Source organism: Sander vitreus, chromosome 3 (genome assembly GCF_031162955.1).
Source record: "Sander vitreus isolate 19-12246 chromosome 3, sanVit1, whole genome shotgun sequence".
NCBI lineage: Eukaryota > Metazoa > Chordata > Actinopteri > Perciformes > Percidae > Sander > Sander vitreus.
The window spans coordinates 18,543,027-18,564,990 of NC_135857.1; the positions used below are offsets into that span (position 1 = coordinate 18,543,027).

The 21,964-nt window shown below is 42.3% G+C and overlaps 1 protein-coding gene across 2 annotated transcripts in view; it reads left to right on the plus strand.

Moving 5' to 3' along the window:
* The window catches only part of pdgfd (platelet derived growth factor d), a 79,193-nt gene that overhangs the window by 43,760 nt on the left and 13,469 nt on the right, over nt 1-21,964 (plus strand). The window contains exon 4 of one of the 2 annotated variants that reach the window (XM_078246344.1): nt 18,652-18,711. The exons of the other annotated variant lie outside the window; for it this stretch is intronic. Within the exon in view, the coding sequence (XP_078102470.1) occupies nt 18,652-18,711 (60 nt within the window). The remainder of the gene's footprint in view (nt 1-18,651; nt 18,712-21,964) is intronic. 2 annotated transcript variants of the gene reach the window in all.

The window sequence follows — 21,964 nt, forward strand, 5'->3', positions numbered from 1 at the left end:
TTTTATTTTTGAAGCAAGAGTTCCAGATGTAGCCACCACATTTTGCATGCCATTTCTTAACATTACATGAAATTAACAGAGGCTATTATGAGACATCATATAATCCAAAATGTAGAAATGCTATATTTTCATGTGATTTATACTGCTTTGTATAGCAAAACGTAAATCAGTTACAGTAATCTGTAGATTGTTAGGGTGCCCTCACACCTAGCCTGTTTTTGTGTGAATCAAACAAACTCTGGTTCTTGTGGTGTGAAAGCAAAGCAGACCAACCACAGGCTTGTGTGATAGAATATGTGATTTTAGCATGCGTTCAAAAGATAAACTACTATTGAATCCATCTGCTGACTTTGACCTGTCAAGAAAGTATATACACTATGTACATGATTATATTTGGTATCCCCTGCAATATTACAGTACAAGACGCCTTTTTTCAACATGTTCATCTGTTTTTGACACCAGAGAAGATAAATAAGCAAAGTGCAGCATGCCTCGCTGTCATTCACCTGAAATTGATTTTCCCACACATATGCAGGATGACTGATGAAAACTGATGAATGAATGAGTTACCAGTAGGGTTGGGTACCGCAACGCAGTGCCAATAGGGTACTGGTGCCGACGTAAACGGTAGTAACAAGACCGAATAAGAACGAAAATTTCGGTGCCTCATTTAGGTGCCTGACTTTACACTACACTCGACAGCAGCTAACGTTAGCCTACCTTTAGCTAGCAGCTGGATAAAACACAGTTAAAATGCTGACAGCTAACGTTAAACAGTGTAAAGTGTGACTGTATTTCACTGTAGAGGATTCCAACAGCGGGACGCTGAAGCGCAGCAGCCACCGTTGTCAGAATTAAACAACACAGACGGTGCGTTCACTTAAAACAGGTAGCCTCGTGGTGCATTCAAAGTTATTGTAAAATACCCTTTTCCCATCTGGTGGTTATTTTTGTCATCCAACAGCAATTTACTGGTGAAATAAGTTATTGTTATAAGTTATAGTTATTACATTATTATTACATCTTTAATTTTGACCATATGGCCTTAGCAATAAACAAGCCGTTCTTTAATGTTGCCGACTGTTTAGTACCCTTTTTTTTTTACTTTATTAAAAAGTTCAGGCACCGTTTAGACACTGGCACCGTTTTAAAAGTATTGCTTTAGCACCAGTATTGGAAAAAACCCAAATGATACCCAACCTTAGTTACCAGTAAGTCCATATGAGTAAGTCCTCTTGATTCGATTATTATTATAAAGAAGTGTGCACATTAAATGCATGAGAACTAAAAGGCCAAAATAAGTAAACTAATCTACAGTTGGAAACGTTTTTCATCAGTTTAAAACATAATCTACTTTCTAATGAGTTTCAACAAATATAAATTTGCAAAAAGCAAGCAATAATACAAAAATTTCAAAAATAAGCAAGGGATAAGTATGTGAGAGGGTTAAAGTTTGGTACTGTAGCTGGCAGGTGACTACAGCCTGGATGCTCAGAGATGTTTGGTCATCCCTCTACATCCGTGGCTCAATCATTTTTCCGAACCTATTAAGTGGCCCAGATGTGCTTGATGAGGCATTTAACCTTACAAGGAAACGAGACTAGGACTCTGTAAACACGCATTTACTCTCACACACACACACACACACACACACACACACACGCACACACACACACACACACACACACACACTTCTGACCTCAATCACAGCTGGTTTGGGTTTGCGTTTATGTGTATGAGTACATTTAGCCAAACTCCACATGCGAGAATCTGTTAAACTAAAACTTTGCACACCGACAGGCTTTGATGTCAACTTTGTAGACACACACTTACACAAACACACACACACACAAAGTGAGGGTACAGTGTATTTGATGTGTGGTTGAGACAGATTTACTGTTCCATATTGACTGAAGATAGTATTTAAGACTCTTCAAGGAGAGGGATTTGATTGCCAGTGAAATTGTATGTGTGTGTAAAAAGGGTGATACCAGAGACAGCCTGTGTGTGTGTGTGTGTGTGTGTGTGTGTGTGTGTGTGTGTGTGTGTGTGTGTGTGTGTGTGTGTGTGTGTGTGTTTGCGTGTGTGTCTCGGAGAGAAAGAAAACGATAAAGAATGTGTATATGTGTTCCAAATATGTCATGATGAGTGCGTATCATCTAAACGTGCTTTGACCAGTCAGATTGCTTCCACAAACACACAGAGAGGCATGCTGTGACCAGCTTCACCTGGAATTCTTTTAGGACTTTCCTGACATACTGACAGACCATCAGCTAGACAGGTAGACACATCTTGCATAACCTTACATAACATGTGAAACTCCACCCCATCTCCGACAAGCTGTGTTTAAAGGCAACTATTTGAATAGTAAATTGGTAAGAGCATTGGAGTGATACTGTAGATGTAATCCATTTGCCTTTAGCTGCACCCTTTAAGCCTTTACATGTGGTTTTCCTGCAGTTGCCTCCCCTCAACCATCACTTACAGTAACGATAGTTACGTTATTGTAACTCCAGATTCTATGAGTATAGGTGTAGCCCTCTAAGCCACGCTATTGGGTTTATCCCTTCGCGCATGCGCAGTCGTGAAGATTTTCTTTCCCGCCCTTGCGTACCGCTCGGGCTTCAACAGAGCTGACCCGTTGCTCTGCTCCCAACATAAGCTTTTTCTTCAGCTAATGTAACTGGGGCAGGTGGCCCGAATCTTAGAGGGCTACGCCTATACTCATAGAATCTGGAGTTACAATAACGTAACTATCGTTCTATTTTATATAGGCTTCGCCCTCTAAGCCACGCTATTGGGTTAGGGCGAAGCTGATGTAGTCAATGCCACCTGCGACCCAGAGCCCACAAGTGGAACATAGGCTAAACTTTTTTTCCCTTCTCTGTCTCTCTCTCTCTCATGCATTGACAGGAGACCGTATCAGATAAGCCGTCTTGATAACGGAGCCTGCCATGGTAATGACTTGGCCTAGCTGGCTGTAAGGCCCAAGCCGTGAGTGCAGGCGTGCATGATTGGTGAGGGTAGTACATGATTGATATAATTATTGGACACCCATGTTCCTCCCAGCCACCCAGAGTGTGTGTGTGTGGGTGGGGGGCCCAGGCAGTGGCACATATCATGATTGTAGGCGTGCATGGTAGTGAGAGAGAATGTATCAGGATCGGTAATAATGACGACACCGCGTTACACCCAGCACTCAATGCAGGCGGGGTGAGGAAGGAAAACACACATGCAGGGCACATAATCCGTGATTGTAGGCGTGCATGATACTGACAAAATATATATACATATATGTATATAATATATATATATATATATATGTATATATATTTTGTCTCTTGTATATATATTATATCATCATCATATATGTGGGACTCCGCTCTCCTCCTGGCACCCGGCAAGCAGACAGAACACACATATGACGGGGCATCATTCGTCGTTGAGTGAGGATAGGACCGAGTGGGTCAGAGAGGGCTCGGACATATCCCGCAGATAGAAACGGATGAAAGGGCATGGGGATGCCCAGGAGGCCGCTGCACAGATGTCGGCTACTGAGCCAGCCGCTGGCTGTTCGGTGGACCAGGCAAGGTGTGGGCGTAGAATCAGGGGGACGTTTCAGTAGCAGGAAGTTTATCAACATAATCAAGTAGTGGTTTCCAGTGTGAGTAAAACTTCTCAGGACGGCCTCTGAGGCTGAATTTGATTTTCTCCAGTTTTAGTAGGAATAACATATCATGTAGCCAGGATTTAAAGGAAGGTGGCTGGGAGGATTTCCATAAAAATAAAATGTTTCTGCAAAGATGTGGTCACAAGCTCATCAGGAGGCACCCCAAAAATAGCTATCTGTGGCGAAGGACTAACAGATATACCTAGGATGTCAGAAATAGATTTAAAAAATGATTGCCAATAGTTAGACAATTTAGAGCATATCCAGAACATGTGTGTCAGATTGCACAGCGTCTGAGAGCATCTGTCAGAAGCTTCAGTAGTCCTATCTGGATAAAGTTTGAAGAGTTTATCTTTGCTATAGTGCAGTCTAAAGAGTACTTTAAATTGGATAACAGAGAGTCTGGCACAGCTAGAGGAGGAGTTAACAGCTTCCAACGCTTTTTTCCATAGAGCATCCAAAATGCTTATCTGGAGTTCGGTTTCCCAGTCGGCTCTGCTCTTATTTGCAGATGAACCATTTGTTGGTGATACGAGATTACAGAGAAATGATACATGGCCCTTAGGCAAAGATTTAGCCTGAAGTACTAAGTCTATACTGCTGAGGGGTGGGGCTTGGGGGAACTGAGGAGAGTAGGTTCGTGCAAATTCGCGAAGTTGGAAGAAGCGAAAAAAGTCTGTATTACCTAGTCCAAAGGTTGACCGTAGTTGGTTGAAACTAGTCTGAAACAGTCCGTCTATGTACAAGTCTCCCAGGCATCTCAGGCCTTTCTTTTCCAGAGCTACAAAGCACAAGTCAATCTTGGCTGGCACAAATAAGTGATTGTTACAAAGAGGTGTAGTTAGGGGAATGGAGAGCCATCCAAACTGTTTCCTGATTTGAGCCCACATTTTTAATGTATTAGTTACAATGGGGTTGGATGTGAAATTTGCAAGAGAAAGGCGGAGGTTCCCACATACTAGCGCCTGGAGGGATGTGGAGCATGAATTCGCCTCTAACTGGCACCAACTATGTTGAGGTGAGGTGAACCAGAGCAAAATCTTTTGTGTGTTGGCCGCCCAATAGTAGCCAAGGAGGTTGGGTAATCCCAGGCCACCCAATGATCTGCTTCTCTGGAGTAAGGATTTATTTGCTCTGGCCCGTTTACCTGCCCAAATGAACGTGGATATGATACTGTTAATAAGATTGAAAAATAATCAAGGGAAGTAGATTGGTAAGCATTGAAAAAGGTAAAGGTACCGTGGTAAGATATTCATTTTTACTGTTTGCACTCTGCCCACCAAAGACAGTGGTAAACTGTTCCATTTTTGAAGATCTTGTTTGACTGCTTCCGTCAGTTCCGAGAAGTTCCGTTCTTTCAGTGAGCGCATAGATCATGTGACCATTATTCCTAGGTATTTTATGCCCACCACAGCGGCCTTGAATGGTATGAGATGAGTTGGAATTAGTGTAGCCAATTGGTTAATTGGGAAACACTCACTTTTGGAAATGTTCAATTTATACCCGGAGAATACGCTGAAAGAGTCCAGGATTGAGAGAATGGGTGGAAGGCTTGACAGTGGATCGCTTACATACAGGAGTAGGTCATCAGCGTACAACGAGACCCTATGTTCCTCTCCATGTCTTCTTATTCCTTTGAATCCTCCTTCTGATTTCAATGCTATGGACAGTGGCTCAATTGCAAACGCGAACAACAGTGGAGAGAGGGGGCACCCTTGGCGTGTGCCGCAAAAGAGGGGGAAAAGATCAGAGCGCTGTGTGTTCGTGCATACTGATGCCTGGGGAGAGGAGTACAATAATTTGATCCAAGAAATAAAACCGGTACTAAACCCAAATCGCTGCAGAGAGAGAAGAGGTAGGGCCATTCCACCCTATCGAAGCCCTTCTCGGCGTCAAGTGATATGACCACCTACGGATCTGTAGGAGAGGATGGAGTATGAATGACGCCGAGAAGTCTTCTGACATTGGAAAAGGAGTGCCTCCCACCAATGAACCCCGTTTGGTCCTCCGAGATGATTAAAGGCATAATGGGCCCCAAGCGATGAGCTAAAATTGTAGCTAGTATTTTCACATCTACAGGTAGGAGGGATATCGGCCTGTATGATGCGCAGTTTAGAGGGTCCTTATCTTTTTTATGGATGAGGGAGATGGAGGCTTGCACTAAGGTGGGTGGTAGAGAGCCATGACTATGAATAATTAAACATCTCCAAAAGTAGAGGGGCCAGCTGGTTAGAAAATCGCTTATAAAACTCAACGGGTACCCGTCAGGGCCCGGAGATTTACCACTATTTATTAAGCTTATTGCTTCTTTGATCTCAGGAAGTGTTAAAGGAGCGTCCAGCATCTGATTATCATTGGGGGAAACTCTTGGTAAGTCTAGTTTTTGAAAGAAGGCGTTCATTTGGGTGTCATCGCCGGGGGGATTCAGAGTTATACAATTGACGGTAAAATAAATTGAATGAGGCATTCATTTTAATTGGGTCGGTCACTACCGTGCCTGACTCATCTCTAATCTGGATAATTTGGTTGGATGCTTGTCTGGCTTTTAGCTGGTGAGCGAGGAGGCGCCCAGCCTTATCACCATGTTCATATAGCGATCCATAGGAATGAAGAAGTAGTCGTTCAGCTTCTGTTGAAAGGAGTAAGTCAAGTTCTGTCTTAAGTCTAAGTCTCTCTTTATACAAGTCCGGAGCACTTGTTACTGCTAACGATTTGTCCAGATCTGCGATTAATCTTTCCAGTTCTTCCTTATGCATTCTGCGTTGTTTATTGGCATAGGATGTATATGAAATTATCTTGCCTCTGAGAAAAGCTTTCAGGGTATCCCATAGGAATATGAAATTATCTTGCCTCTGAGAAAAGCTTTCAGGGTATCCCATAGGAATGATGGGGAGGTCTCTTTATTTTTGTAAGTGTCGCAAAAGGCTATAATTGATCCAGAAATATAATCACAGAATTTTTCTTCTTTAAGTAGGAGAGGATCGAGGCGCCAAAACATAAAATGTTTCAGTTTTAGGTCAAAATGAAGATCCAGTACTACGGCTGAGTGATCTGAAACTGTTATGGGTAAATGGGTAAAAAGAACGATGGGCATGCGAGAAAAAGGAATATTGACGGGAGCGTGGGGACATGAATCTCAAGGGATCAATGTAGCCAAACTGGTCCATGAGGGTGGACAAAGCTTGTGACATCTTTGAGGGCGGGATAATTCGGGAGCTCGACCTGTCAAGAACTAGGTCAATGACACAATTTAAATCCCCACCCAGAATCAAAGTGTGGGAGTCCAGATTGGGAATTAACATTAGAACGGCCATGACGGTCATTTTGACCGTTTTGAAATTTATATGTGTAATAACTTTGCTGAATAAAAAAATACAATCCTGCTGCTGCCTGACTTTTCCTAAAAGAGTCTGTATTTTAATTTAAAATTGTTTTTATATACATTACACAAAAGGCAAAGAAAATACAATCACATTTACCTATTTCAGCCATACACGGTCATATTGACCGCTCGGATTTTCGCGGTATTGTTTTTAATTTTTGCGCGGTTGAAGATGCATCTTGGTTGCTTAGTAACTAGCCTACCATAGTCTCTGTCAGAGAAACGTAACTAGTGGTCTCAAGTAACAAGTGTGGGCATCACCAATGGGCCAAAGGCAAAGCCAGAGTCGGTAACGTGGGCTACTACGGTGTGGATGGACTCAGCTCTGAATCAGAAGGCAAACACCGGGCGCTCGCTCTGTGAAAGGCGCGGAACACATAGATGGCCGGTGGCTGTTTACATGTTCATATAACTTTATACATCCTCGAACTGGCTGGAATCATTGCACACATCCTCTCTAAGGAGTGCACCAGTAGTAAAATTCTCCGGAGAAAGTTCATGCAGCAACTGGCAGAGGAGCAGAGAGCGGAGTTTATGGAGGAAAAAAGGGCAGCTGCGCACGGTCCGAGCAGCGCTGCACTGAAAAAAGTGATTCTGAGCATTTGTAGATATAACATAAATTAAATCTGTTTTAAAGAAATTAACAATACAAATCTCAGTTTGTATCTTTACATGAAAATGTATTGTTTGAAATTCATCTGGATTTGTTCATAATACAATAAAATTGTGTTTTTTTTCATTTACATGCTTTATTTAGTTATCCCAGTCGATTTTCTCAAGTACAAACACTCAACAAACAATAAGCTTGTTTCATTTACGCTGTTCCGTAATACCACGAACTGGCACGCAGTCACGCACACCCGTTCCCTCCTGATTGAACAGCAGACCACATTTCCAGAGGCTGAGTTTATGGTTGAGTCGGCTGAACGTTAAGGTAAGAATAAAGTTTGCCAAGTACCTGGTTAGATTCTAATCTAACCATGTACTTGACAGTAGGCCTGATATCTATATCAGGTCTACTGTCATCGTCTTTTCGTTTAATTTGAAGATTAGCAAGTGGCTTTCCTCGAGGCCTGCTAGCGTCAAAATCGTGATTTTTAAAATACTAAGTAGGCTCGACACAACATGACACATTGCTTGTAGTATTATTAGGGTCCCTACACATGAACTTGTATTGAATGTGTACCCTGGATTTATTTAAAATGATGTAAAGATAACGTTTCTGTTTGACGGGAAACAAACCATGTAGCTAAACAGGCTAGAAAAGTTAGCCTATCGTTATCAGCTAACTCACGTCAGCATAGCCATTTGCTGTTATTGAGACAGCAAACAATTAAAAGGAAACATTAATATCAAGTTTTGTCTTATCTAAGACTACAGGCTGTTAATAAGTTTGTTGTACTTGGAAGTAGCCTACCACAGCAACAGCTAGTTTGAGAAGCTAAGAGCAGGAAAAATATTCAGTGCAACTTTTGAGATGTTAAAATCTTAAAAGCCACTCTTCAGATCATAATGGTTTGGAGGTATTATGCAGAATGTGACCCATAATGTATAAATTACTCACTAATGTTTATATAAATTTCCTGAAGATAAGGAAAGTCCAGAAATTTACATGTAAGTCTATGAAAGGTAATGTCTTTCTGCAACCAGTTCTACAACCAGCAGACTAATTTATTCTAACAACAGAATAAATGTACAATGTGCTTCAGAAAAGATGTGAATGCATGCAAAAACAGAAATAATCTGCAAAGAAATAAAATGAACATCAGATAAATGATAAATGTGGAAGACTTAAAATAAAGAAGTTATTTTGGCCTTTTTATATTATAGTGTAGTTTTGGTTAATTGCAGTGGTTAGTAACTAACTATGACGTATCTTTACCAGCTGTCTCTACAACCACACTGGATGATGGTATCCTTACCAGGTGACTCTACAAGTTTGTTTTTATCTCTTACACTCTTACAAGGTGAAACTGATGCAACGCCTGAAAAGGAGAGAGTGGAGCTTCTCTATGAGTACCAGAAGAGAGACAATAACAAACTCATTAATGAGAAGATGGGAAATTATGTAATCCTTTAACCACCTGTGATCGACCTTAAAGCTCGATGGCCTGCCTTGTTTGAGTGTTCCCAGGTATGTTGAACATTTTGATCATGTCTTCTCCAATACAGGGTGTTTTTTGGCAAAGTTTCAAAGTGAATAAGGCTAATTTGAATTAATCATTATTTCATTGTTTGATAGTATCACTGCCATTATCCTGTAACCTATGTGACACTTTCTGAAGTGAAAGATAGATATATTTACCTGATGAGGCTGCCAGAATGAAAGCTATTCTTACCTGATTACCTGTGGAAAAAATTATTCAGTATTCTTACACTTCTAATTTCATATTTTTGTAGGACAGCAACATTGAGTCCCGAAGAGAAGTTGTGATCAGAGGCCTCAAACTCTACCTTGGTGGAAACACTGGAGAGTTAATCAAGGACTACCAGGTAAAAAAAGTAATACTATGCTGTGGCTCTGATTCAAAGCCCTGCCAATATGAGACACGTTTGTGCAAAAATAGCTGTTTGCTGATAATTTGACCAGATTTTTAGGAGATTTTAAATAATGTGCCTATGTAGAAATGGGATTTGATTTGATTCATTTAATTGTATTAAAATGCCTTGCACATGAAGGACACTAAGTACATTGTTACTAAATTACTAAAAATGCTGCAGTAAAACATGGAAAATCATCACAGATATCTCGAGACATGTACAGGAATATCCTAGGGTTTGATGATAACTTCTGCTTACAATTGGATTTGATTATTTTTATGGAATTTAGAAGATTGGAATATATTGGAATATGATTTTGCTTTGCTATATGATTATTAAAAATGCTGTAGTGAAAGAACAAGAAAGTAATGACAGATGTATAACCATTTATATAATTGTGTAGCTAACAGAACCAAATATATGATACTCTATATAAAGCTGCATTGCTTAATTGAATGAGTGAAAGATGATTTCTCCAACAATAGGTCTTAAATTGACTTAAAATGGCTTTAAATGGCATTTAATTGTGTGATACCTGTAGACACCCTTGCTAAGCTACAATACTACTCAAAACTACCACATAACAATCGGATCGTTTGTTTGGAGAGAGAACAAAGAGTTATGCATCCTTCACATTACTATACCATAAATATGTTTTATTCTCTCTGGTGTATTTCACAGGTTTGCAATGACGACGATGCTGCTGCCGTCCAAGAAGCTCTTACTACATTTGTCCTCGGCATCTTTGTTGTCAGCAATCCCAGGGATGGTCTCCCCAAGCAAGTTGGAATAGCCGTTGAGGGAGCAGAAGTCTTTTTGGTATCCCAGATGTGGCACATGCTTGCACCTATCTGATGGGCCTTATCTATGCCTTGGAACTAAGGTACCCTAATAAACTGAAATACACATTTGAGATCTTTCAGAAGATCTTCCTAGAGCTGGAGGATGCGAACAAAAAAATGTCCTCAAGACCTTGATCTCCAGGTCTGTTTGCATGCTTAAAAGCTATACAGATGGTGTTGAAGGTGTAGGATTTGAGTGAGCTGACTCTTATCAAGTTTTACACAGTTATTCTGAGGTTGTCCCAATGCACTCTCTCAGGTTACACTGCTTGTTTTTTTATTCTATGATGTTGGGAAATAATTAATTTGATAGTTTAATGTGCTGGCGCATGCTTTATTATGTTACAGTGATGCTCATACGTTTATGAACCCATGCTAAAGTTGACTAAAAAGAGAAATAAAATATCATCTTTTGGAAATTGATCTTAATGCCTTAATTTAAAAAATGAGGGAAAATTCAACCTTTAAGGACACCAATTTTCTTTGAATGAATAATGTGTCTAAATAAATTAAATAAATGTTCTCCCTTAAAATACAGGGGGCATAAGTAAGTACACCCCTATGTTAAATTCCCATAGAGGCAGGCAGATTTTTATTTTGAAAGGCCAGTTATTTCATGGATCCAGGATACTATGCATCCTGATAAAGTTGCCTTGGCCTTTGGAATTAAAATAGCCCCACATCATCACATACCCTTCACCATACCTAGAGATTGGCATGGGGTACTTTCCATGAGATAATCTCTCAATGCAAATCAAACCAGCTATTAGGCTAACTGAAATAAAACCATGCCAATCTCTAGGTATGGTGAAGGGTATCTTCAAAGTCAACTTTAGCATGGGTTCATAAAGTTATGAGCACAACTTTATATGTATTGTGAATGTTATGTTCTTTGCACTTTAAATGGCACACATAATTCAGCTCCAGCTGGACTAAAGCATTTAAAGTAACCTGGACTCTATTTTTCAGTTTTTCATGTACTGCCACAAGAGGCAGAGAAACCATGTAGAACTGTACATTTCTTCACTACAGTTTTGAATTTTGTAAGCTGCTGGATTTTGGTGTGTTGTTTTGCTTCATCAATGTATCTGAATGTAGCTGTGGATTTGAATGTAGCTGTTTAAAAGTTAGGATTTAATTTTGTTATGTGTTCTAACCTCTAAGAAAGATATTGTCAAATAAATTTGTTTATTTGAGCTAAACGACTTCCAAGTCTTGTTTTGGGTTAAGATGCATAATTATACCTGAGATTGTTTGACTCATGTGGGTGTTGTTCATAGTAGCCAATGTTGGGGCTGCAACCCATGATTTAATCTGTCGATTTTCTTGATAAATCGATTTGTAGTTTGGTCCATACAATGTAAGACAATGGTTAAAAATCAATCACTCTTTCCCAAAGCCCAAGACGCAACCTAAAATGTCTTGTTTTGTCCTGATCATCAAATTATTCTAATTGTTGATGATTAATTTAGTTGTTAGCAACTAATTGATCAATCAACTAATTGTTGCAGTTGTCTTTTTATCTGTATGGTAGACACTTGGCTCCATAGCAGCATATCTTGACATGTGATTTGAGGATTGTGATTTCTAACACATAGATGACACATACTAAACTTTTTAAGTAGACCAAGCTTGATACAAAATATTGTGCCTGATCTACTTTAAAAAGGTAAGGCAACTTTTTGCATCAGATTATTATGTAGATAAAGCAAGGCTAGTCTTTGCATAGGCTACTTAATTTCTTGAATATAAGAAATTAGTTTTTGAAGTATAGTCTACTTAACTTAGTAAGTAAAGTCAACTTAATTTAGTAAGTAAAGTCTACTTAACTTTGCAAGTTCAGTCATTTGCAAAACTGAGTTGACTTTACTTGAAAAAGTAAGTTGACGTTACTTGATAAATTAATGTTCTGTACTTCCAAAACTCATTTCCTATACACAAGAAATTAAGTAGCCTATAAAAAGATTAGCCTTGCTTTATTTACATAATAATCTGATGCAAAAAGTTGCCTTAGCTTTTTTAAGTAGATCAGGCTCAATATTTTTATCAGTGTGTGCACCGCAGCAGACGCAAAAACGGTGGCAGTGCCAGGTTAGGTTATAGCTAAATGTTCAAATAAGATACTTTTAATTGTTATTTGGAGTTAAGTTGAATGAATTTCCACACCATATTTTTCAGGATATGAATGTATGAAATAATTACGGTTTACTATGCCATGATATGAATTATTGAAACACGTATTAGTACTTAAATGTATAATTAAACTCGTTAAAATGTACATTTCGGTTATTACGTTTTTCTAAAGATGTCCTAACACAATACATAATACAATATCGCAATTAGGTATGTATCATGAGAGATTATGGAGTTTAGAATCTGGCGGTCAAAATGACCGCTCACGGCAGTTCTAGTAGTTACGGAATTCCGGCACTTCTAGTGTTAAAGACAATACCGAATTAAAGAAGCTGTGATCATCCCAATTAGGGGCGTAGATTGATAAAACTACAGGCTTCTGGTATGATATACCAGAGATAATTGTATAACGTCCTTCTGGATCTGTGATAATATTACTGGAGGTAAACTGAACATTTTTCCTGATTAATATAGCTGTACCTCTTATTTTACAATTAAATTGGGAGTGAAAGATTTGTCCTATCCAGGGTCGGCTCAACTTTCCATGTTCAGACTTTAGCAGGTGTGTCTCCTGAAGAAGTATCACATCTGCGTCCAGATTTTTGATATAAGTTATAATCTTTGTTAATTTTAATGCAGCATTCAAGCCCCCCGTGTTTAAAGAGGTGAACCTTACCATCTGCCCACCGGTGGTCCCTCCATCTATTGAGCCAGTCATGTTACAGCTAATGGTAGCAAGGGTATCAGGTTGATTCTAAGGTGCAGGCAGCACAATATAAGTGAAATCATAACAAATGATATTAAAAACTTAAAAAAACCATAAGACAGTGCAACACGTAAGTACAAAACAAACAGAAAAGGTCTCTTTACCAGCCCATTCCCTAGAACCTCCACTCCACTTGTGAGGAGACCTGGTCTCCTGCCCTTGTCCCCTCCCATGTCCCCCCCAGCCCCTAGAAATGTCATCAACTACTGAACAAACTTGCTCATACTTCACTTTCTGAAGCATCTTATCTCAAAGAGTCGTCTCAGAACCCACAACTCAACAAGTGTCATAATATGTTTTACATAACCCTTTGAGCCTTTAACAAAATACTTCAATGTACCCTTCCAACACGAAGTAGAGAATATATAAAAATAAAATATTCTGTATAATATGTGGAATATTACATAGCAAACTATGACCCAAGTAATGTGTCAAATATACTTATTTACTATTACTGTATTAAGTAAACTTTCAGAACAGAACAAAACAAACCAAGTCCTACGCTTGGTTAAACTCAACATTAGTCAAAACTTACTATTACTGTGCATTTCTTCATCTGAATGAAGACTATTAGCTCTGTAAAAATTGCAGCTTTAAAAAAATACAAGAGAAATTAAGCAATAAATCTTTGCACATTTAGTTGTCCCATAAAACCGAAAAATGAAAGTGTCCAAATTCGTGCAAAAGCAACAAAAATAAATAGGTAAAATAAATTGTCCGAGTACAAAATTAACTCAGTTTGCTGCAGGAGAGTGACTTTGGAAGAGACAGCCTAGCCCTTTGGTGCCCAAGGCAGAGGGACAGCTAGTGCGGTAGCCACTGGCTAACACAATGCGCAACCACCAGTAGTCCAAAACAAAAGTCAGTCACATATATTATTATTATTTTATTTTACAACGGTTAGGGTTTAATAACGGTCATATACCCTTGACCTGTTATGCCTTGGTGATCAAAACTATACCTGATGATCTAACATCCCACTGGAGCTGCCTTAGTGTTGTGTATGCCCAGCCTAGCCGGCCAAGCTAGTCCGGCCTCGGGCTCTGTTTGTAGCTTGAAGCGAACGCCGCGGCCTCTTCTGGGGAGGAGAACCTCTTCTTTGCCCCGCCGTTGAGTGTTACCTGAAGGCGAGCCGGGAAGAGTAATATGGGCCTGAGAGAGAGATTGTACAGTTCTGCCATCACCGTCCGGTATTTTGCGCGTTCTTCAACCACCTCCGGAGCATAGTCTTCGAAGATCTGGATGGGGGATCCTTGATCTTGTAGATTTCCTCTTCTTTTGTGGCCCTCTCATATGATTAGGTCCTTAACCCGAAAGCGGTGCAGGCGAATAATCACAGGCCGTGGCCTCGATCCTGGTTGTGGCTTGGCGGTTAGCGCTCTTTGCGCTCGGTCAAGCTCGGGAGGGGATTCCAGGATCTCCTCTCTGAGTAGTTCAACTAACAGCTTCGAGAAAAACATGGTGGGTGTGGGCCCCTCAATCGATTCCGGAAGGCCAATGATTCGGATATTATTCCTGCAGCTCCGGCTTTCGAGGTCCGACGTCCTCGCTAGTAGCTTGTTGTTGCTATCGGTTAAAGCTACCAACCTCGCCTCCAGAGTACGAATACGCTGGTCATCTGATTTGGCACTGGTTTCCAGTGAGATGATACGTTGTCCATGATCTAACATCGTGGTCTGTATTTTTTCCAGTCTTGACTCCAGGGCAGCAAAGGAGTTTTTAATATCCGTCGCTATGCTAGCTCTATGTTTTTCCAGCAGGCCTTCGATGCTAGTTAAGCATGTGTTAGCGCAGGCACTCTGAGCTTCATTCTCGCCCTTCTTTGACAGTTTTGTTGCTTTTGACATTATTCCTGGTGACACGATGTTATACTGAGTTTGTGAGGTGTCAGTTCTTACTTGGGTTGTTGAGGGTATAAGAAAAATACGGGTTTTTGCAAAGTTGAGTTACGGGAGACGGAGACCACGTCGCTCTCACATGCTCACCAAACCTGAAGTCCAGCTAATTGCTGCATTTCTATAGTTAATCGCAATTAATCACATATTTTATCACATGATTAGAATTCTATTATTTTGCATTTCAGAACTGTTTTTAAGTACATATTAACAATGGAAAGCAATTCTTACCAGTGTATCTTGATTGGGAATCAAATGAATGCAAAGAAAGTTACTTTATGAACTTTACTTTAAGATTTGTATTTGTTATTATTTATTTACTGTAAACAAAAGAAAAATGTGTGAATCTGTCATTATTGCACAATTCCTCCAAGTACCTAACTAAAAAACAAAAAATCCCTATCCTTACCAGAATCAATATAGTGTTGAGTAACTCCTAAATCATTTTGATTACTCACTGACGCCCAGTGATCACCAGTTAATGAGCAGGAACTATAGTTACGTATTGTAACTTCAGATTCTATGAGTATAGGCATAGCCCTCTAAGAGCTGTTGCTATTGGGTTTATCCCTTGCGCATGCCTAGTCGTGAAGATTTCTTTCGCGCCCTTATGCCCTGCACGGGCCTCTCTTATCGTCATTAACCCAATCTCGCGCCTTCATAGAGAACCACAGTGCGCACTGTGCATTCTCTCGTGAGGCGAACAGATCCACTTTTGCCCTCCCAACCTGTTCCACAGCATCTGAACGAGAGTTGTGAGAGGGACCCAACATTAGGTCTGCTGCGCGGTTTAGTAACCCCGGAGTGTACCCCGCTCTGATTAAGTACAGGTGTCTGTGTGACAACAACAGCAAGCTCCTGGCCAGGCTGAGTGTACCCGCCGCTGTCTTGTTGTCTGTTCTTATCGACACGTCTACCTGACAGGCTCAGAGCAAAGTGTTTCAGGACTTTTAGCACCGTGGCAGGCTCCAGGCAATGAGGAAAGATGGAGGATTTCCCCATCTCCCTCCCACAACCTGGGACTCGGACTTGCCCTGCCATCCAACGAGAGATGCGTCTGTGTCTGTTACGTGTGACGTCACCCTCCCAAGGGGAAACCCCCGATGATAGAGCACGGGGGGTTTCAACTAGGCCAGGTTTGACTGTAGAGAGATGGTCAGCATGTGCCAATTGTGACGTGATGGCTCGAGGTGCAGGCAGCCGAACCATCTCTGAATTTTTCCTCATGTGCAATGTGTGCGTGCTTACTCATGTCCCAGAGGAGCCACTACGTGACTCGCATCACTGACAGCGCTGACACCACCCTGTGAGGCGCAATGTGTGACAACGGAGAGTTTAATGCATCCAGCGTGGTTTTCATAGTGACAGAGTTTATGTCCACACCAGATAAACTATGTACTACTACTACAGCTATAACTACTATACTAAACTCTGAGGGGATCGGCAAACCCTCTCGGCAAAAGCTCTCTCTGGGGGTGGCATAAGGATTAGGCCGTCTAACAGAAGCATGATACCCTCTGCGTAATGGCTGAGAAACCGCCTTGATACATTTGGAGGGCGTACGATGGGCCAGAGATTAGCAGAATAGCAGCCGGTTGTCTATTGAACTCCCAGAAAGGAGAAGCACAGGAATTTTCTGTTTGGGTATGACCGGAATGTGAACGTGCCCTCAGGTTGATGGAAGTGAAACAATGGCCAGGCACACTGCGACGCATGTACGGCAGTCAAAATGTGGAACCAGGATGCACCGGTTGAACAAAGACAGGTCTAGCATCGGTCTCATCCCTCCCATTTGCTCCCTGAAAACCCGTCGTTCTCCTCCTCTGGAGGGATGCGGGAGATTAGGCTATAGCATCTTTTTCCAGCAGCTCCACCAGCTCTGACGTCGGAGCCGATATCTGAACTTGAGATAGCATGATAGTTTTTACCACGCCGGTAAGAACCGCGGGAGGGCTGGTGAATTGAAGCGTATAGCCGTTTTTGATTAGCTTCAACATCCATGTGTTCACCATGGGTAACATGCTTTTCCACACAGCACAGCGTTTCGAGAGCGGGCACGCACATGTCTGTGTGTTGTCTGTTTACATAGCAGTGAGTATCGTGCCCTCCCTGCCGCTGTGTGAAGCAATTTGTTTATTTCTCACAAGCCGTGGTAGGCACACAGTGTGGCTGGACATCGCCTGCGTTACTGCATGTGAGCATGGCGGCGAGCCTGTCTGTGTGTGTGAGGGGAACGTGTGTCTCAGTGGCCGCAAGATGCTCAGAAGGGACAAAAGCGGACTGACAGAGGAAACTGCTCTTTAGGTTCCAACTCTCAGCTGGAGTGAGACATGCGTTCCCGGCACCCCGTCACTGCTGTTGTGGCCGAGGCGCCGCTCTCCAGGAGGTGTGTTTCCGCATCCCCTCCACTACCTATAGTTCGTGGCTGTCCAAGCTGTGGTCCAAACAACCCACCAGGGGCAATGGGACTGTCCAAGAGCACACATCTGCTATTGGCTGGGAGTTGTGACCTGTGCAGGCAGATGTTCCGCTGTGACATGTGCAGCCAGATGTCGATATAACTCTGGGGGACAGCCAAAGGCTTAGCGGTCATGGCGGAGATAGCAGAGCGATGTTGTTCTGCGCCGCGGTCACCTAGGCGGCACACATGTGTGCACGGTCAGTGAAGCAAGCATGGACCTGCCGCAGTGGCGGGACCGCTGGGAACTCAGAAGAATGTTTACTCAGCATTCACACAGGTCGAAAACAAAAACCTTAGTGGTTGGCAGGGATCCCGCCCGATGCGGAGGAGAAATCCGCTGATGCGGTGCTCCTCTTCCGGGACGGAGACAGACGCAGTGGCGGGGTTCCGTAATCCTCTTCTGTTTCGAGCTCCAGTTCTCCAGCTGGGGAGGAGGGAGAGCCAGTGCTGGCTAGAGAACCATCTCTGGGGGGATCCAAGTCAGCAAAGAGATCCCCTTCCGGGATGTCTGGTTGTCACCGCTGGTGGTATTCTTAACTTACCTGACTGTCCGCCCGGCTGCCATCGTCTGCCGCTTCAGTTCCTCCATCAGTAAGCGGGCACAGACCTGCTGGCGGCCGGCGGGGTGCCAGCCCGGCGAGACGGGCCAAGGCACGCCTCGCAGCTCGGGCTGAGAACTGGCAGCAGGATGTAGCCGGTCCGTCAATCGGTACACAAGTGGACACCGCTGTTCTTCAAAGTCTTGTCGCTGACTGAAATTGCTTGTTGCTGAAGAAAAATAGGGCGCAGATCTCTGGTCTCGCAGCGGACTGCGGACGTAAGAGAGGCGCGTGCAAGGCACAAGGGTGCGAAAGAAATCTTCAATAATCATTCTTTTTCTTCTCTTCTGTACGGATTCTCGTCCATTGTCTGCTCATTTGATCAACTGATGATTGGTTATTTCTGCTGTCCATTCCTGCAGTTTGACTCTCCTTTGCCTGCATCCATCACCAACTGGGAGGCTGTCACTATGCCAATGTTGGTGAGTCATGCACACACATGCACACTTAAAAATTTAAGAATAGTTCAAATCCAAGAATTAAAATGTAATAGGCACGCTTGACCTCAGTTATAATTAGAGATATTTTTGGCAGAACGCGCTCACACATTAACCATTGAATGGAAGAATGAATAGATTTAATAGTTTTGTAAACATTTTTAAATAAATGTACAGCTAGGGAAATGTCATCACCATCATCAGTTTTATACTTTTTTTTATAATATTTTCAAACTAATGCTTTAATTCTCTTGTTTCAAACTGTTAATAATTCTTTTTTGCATATACTGTTTATTGCACAGAAAATATGATATTCCAACACAGCCTACCTGCCTTCCAACCCTGTCACCTGACACCAAATATATGTTTTCTTAAACACAACGGGGAACAATGGCTACACCAATTACTGTAATATGACATATGGTCCGTTTGCATAGGCTAACATACACCCACACACAGAATACATTCATGCATGTATGTACTTATTTCTTTCCAAAGTTGTTTTTATAAGACCATTGGTGTAATTTGTGTGCACGAGTGTAGGGGTTCAGTGACATATGTGCCCATAATAATTAGTGTGCATTGGGCAGCGTGGCAGTTGTTCTGCATGGATTGATAATGGTTATGTGTGTGAGTGTATGTTTTTTCTGTGTGTATCTATGGATATGTTACTGCCAGTGCAGATGGCATGTACATGTGCATCTTGTTGGCCTCCTCCACTTTATATTCAAATGGGGCTCTGAAAAACAACTACTCTGTGGGTTTTCCCAGTGATTTGTAGTTGTTTTACATTAAGATCATGTTGGCACATTAATGAGAAAATACAAAGTGTGATACATTAATTATATTTATTTTTAACTCTCAACCTCTAATTCGTTTTAAAACTAACTCTAATTGAAAGCAAAATACATTTTAAACAATTTATACTGAAAGTAAAGATGATGATATGTAGTTATTTGAAAAGTAATCGATGGAGCTTTTGACTTTGTCATGTCAAAAGCTGTCTGAAATGTTCAATGCTTACAAAGAAAACCAATGTTTCCTCAGCTGCAGAAGTACCCCTTCTATCTCTGTGCATAAAGCTATTGCTTCCAAATTTTGTAAAAAAAATAAATAAATAAATAAATAATAAAACACTGCAAAAATCCTTGACGTGTTTCCTGGCTCTCCAGTAACCCTTTAAATGGGATTGTATTATAGTTCTGTGTTGCATAATAATTAGTGTTTAACGTTTTCAAAAAGGGGGACCAGAGGGTGTGTGCCAATTACAGGGGTATCACACTTCTCAGCCTCCCTGGTAAAGTCTACTCCAAGGTGCTGGAAAGGAGGGTTTGGCCGATAGCCGAAGCTCAGATTGAAGAGGAACAATATGGATTCCGTCCTGGACGTGGAACAATGGACCAGATCTTCACTCTCGCAAGGATCCCGGCGGGAGCCTGGGAGTATGCCCATCCGGTCTACGTGTGTTTCGTGGATTTGGAGAAGGCATATGACCGGGTCCCCCGGGAGATACTGTGGGAGGTGCTGCGGGAGTATGGGGTGAGGGGGTCTCTTCTCAGGGCCATCCAATCTCTGTATGACCAAAGCGAGAGGTGTGTCCGGGTTCTCGGCAGTAAGTCGGACTCATTTCAGGTGAGGGTTGGCCTCCGCCAGGGCTGCACTTTGTCAGCAATCCTGTTTGTAATATTTATGGACAGGATATCAAGGCATAGTCGGGGTGGGGAGGGGTTGCAGTTCGGTGGGCTGGGGATCTCATCGCTGCTCTTTGCAGATGATGTGGTCCTGATGGCATTATCGGCCTGCGACCTTCATCACTCACTGGATCGGTTCGCAGCCGAGTGTGAAGCGACTGGGATGAGGATCAGCACCTCTAAATCTGAGGCCATGGTTCTCAGCAGGAAATCAATGGAGTGCCTTCTCCAGGTAGGGAATGAGTCCTTACCCCAAGTGAAGGAGTTTAAATACCTTGGGGTCTTGTTCACGAGTGAGGGGACAATGGAGCGGGAGATTGGTCAGAGAATCGGCGCAGCGGGGGCGGTATTATATTAAATTTATCGCACCATTGTGACGAAAAGAGAGCTGAGCCAGAAGGCAAAGCTCTCGATCTACCGGTCAGTTTTCGTTCTTACCCTCACCTATAGTCATGAAGGCTGGGTTATGACCAAAAGAACGAGATCCAGGGTACAAGCGGCCGAAATGGGTTTCCTCAGGAGAGTGGCTGGCATCTCCCTTAGAGATAGGGTGAGAAGCTCAGTCATCCGTGAGGAGCTCGGAGTAGAGCCGCTGCTCCTTCACGTCGAAAAGAGCCAGTTGAGGTGGTTCGGGCATCTGGTAAGGATGCCCCCTGGGCGCCTCCCTAGGGAGGTGTTCCAGGCACGTCCAGCTGGGAGGAGGCCTCGGGGAAGACCCAGGACTAGGTGGAGGGATTATATCTCCAACCTGGCCTGGGAACGCCGCGGGATCCCCCAGTTGGAGCTGGTTAATGTGGCTCGGGAAAGGGAAGTTTGGGGTCCCCTGCTGGAGCTGCTCCCCCCGCGACCCGACACCGGATAAGCGGACGAAGATGGATGGATGGAGTTAAACGTGTTATTAACGGCGTTAACGCAAACCCATTTTAACGGCGTCGATTTTTTTATCGTGAGATTAACGTTCTTTTTGGCCTAGCAAACTTTTTTTCACATGCTGTTGCAACAACTAGTAACATTAGAAAAACTACAACACCACACCGGATCTAGTTAGACCGGAAACAAAACAACAGGCACGCCGCACACACGTTTGGGCTTGCGAGCCGGCCAGAGTAGTAGGCTAACGTTACGTTTTGAGTGGATGGCGAGCGCGAGACGCCAAAATGGATGCCAATAAGATTCTGAATGGAAAGTTTACTTTTAAAAAGTTGCTAAATGGTTCCATTGACAAGACCGAAGTGATCTGTGTGTTTTGTTGTTGTGAACGGAGCTATCATCGCAGCACGTCCAGTCTGAAATACCACTTGATGGCCAAACTGATGTGAACAGGTGACAATGGATGACTTCAGACAGAAGCACATGGATACATATTTGCACAAAGCAAGCCGATCCACTTTTCCATGTTGAAAAAATAATGGGACAAAAAGAAATCAAGGGACATTTAGAATAGATAAAAATGTGCGATTAATTGCAAGTTAACTATGACATTAATGTGATTAATCGCGATTAAATATTTTAATCGTTTGACAGCACTAATAATAATTGGTGGAAAA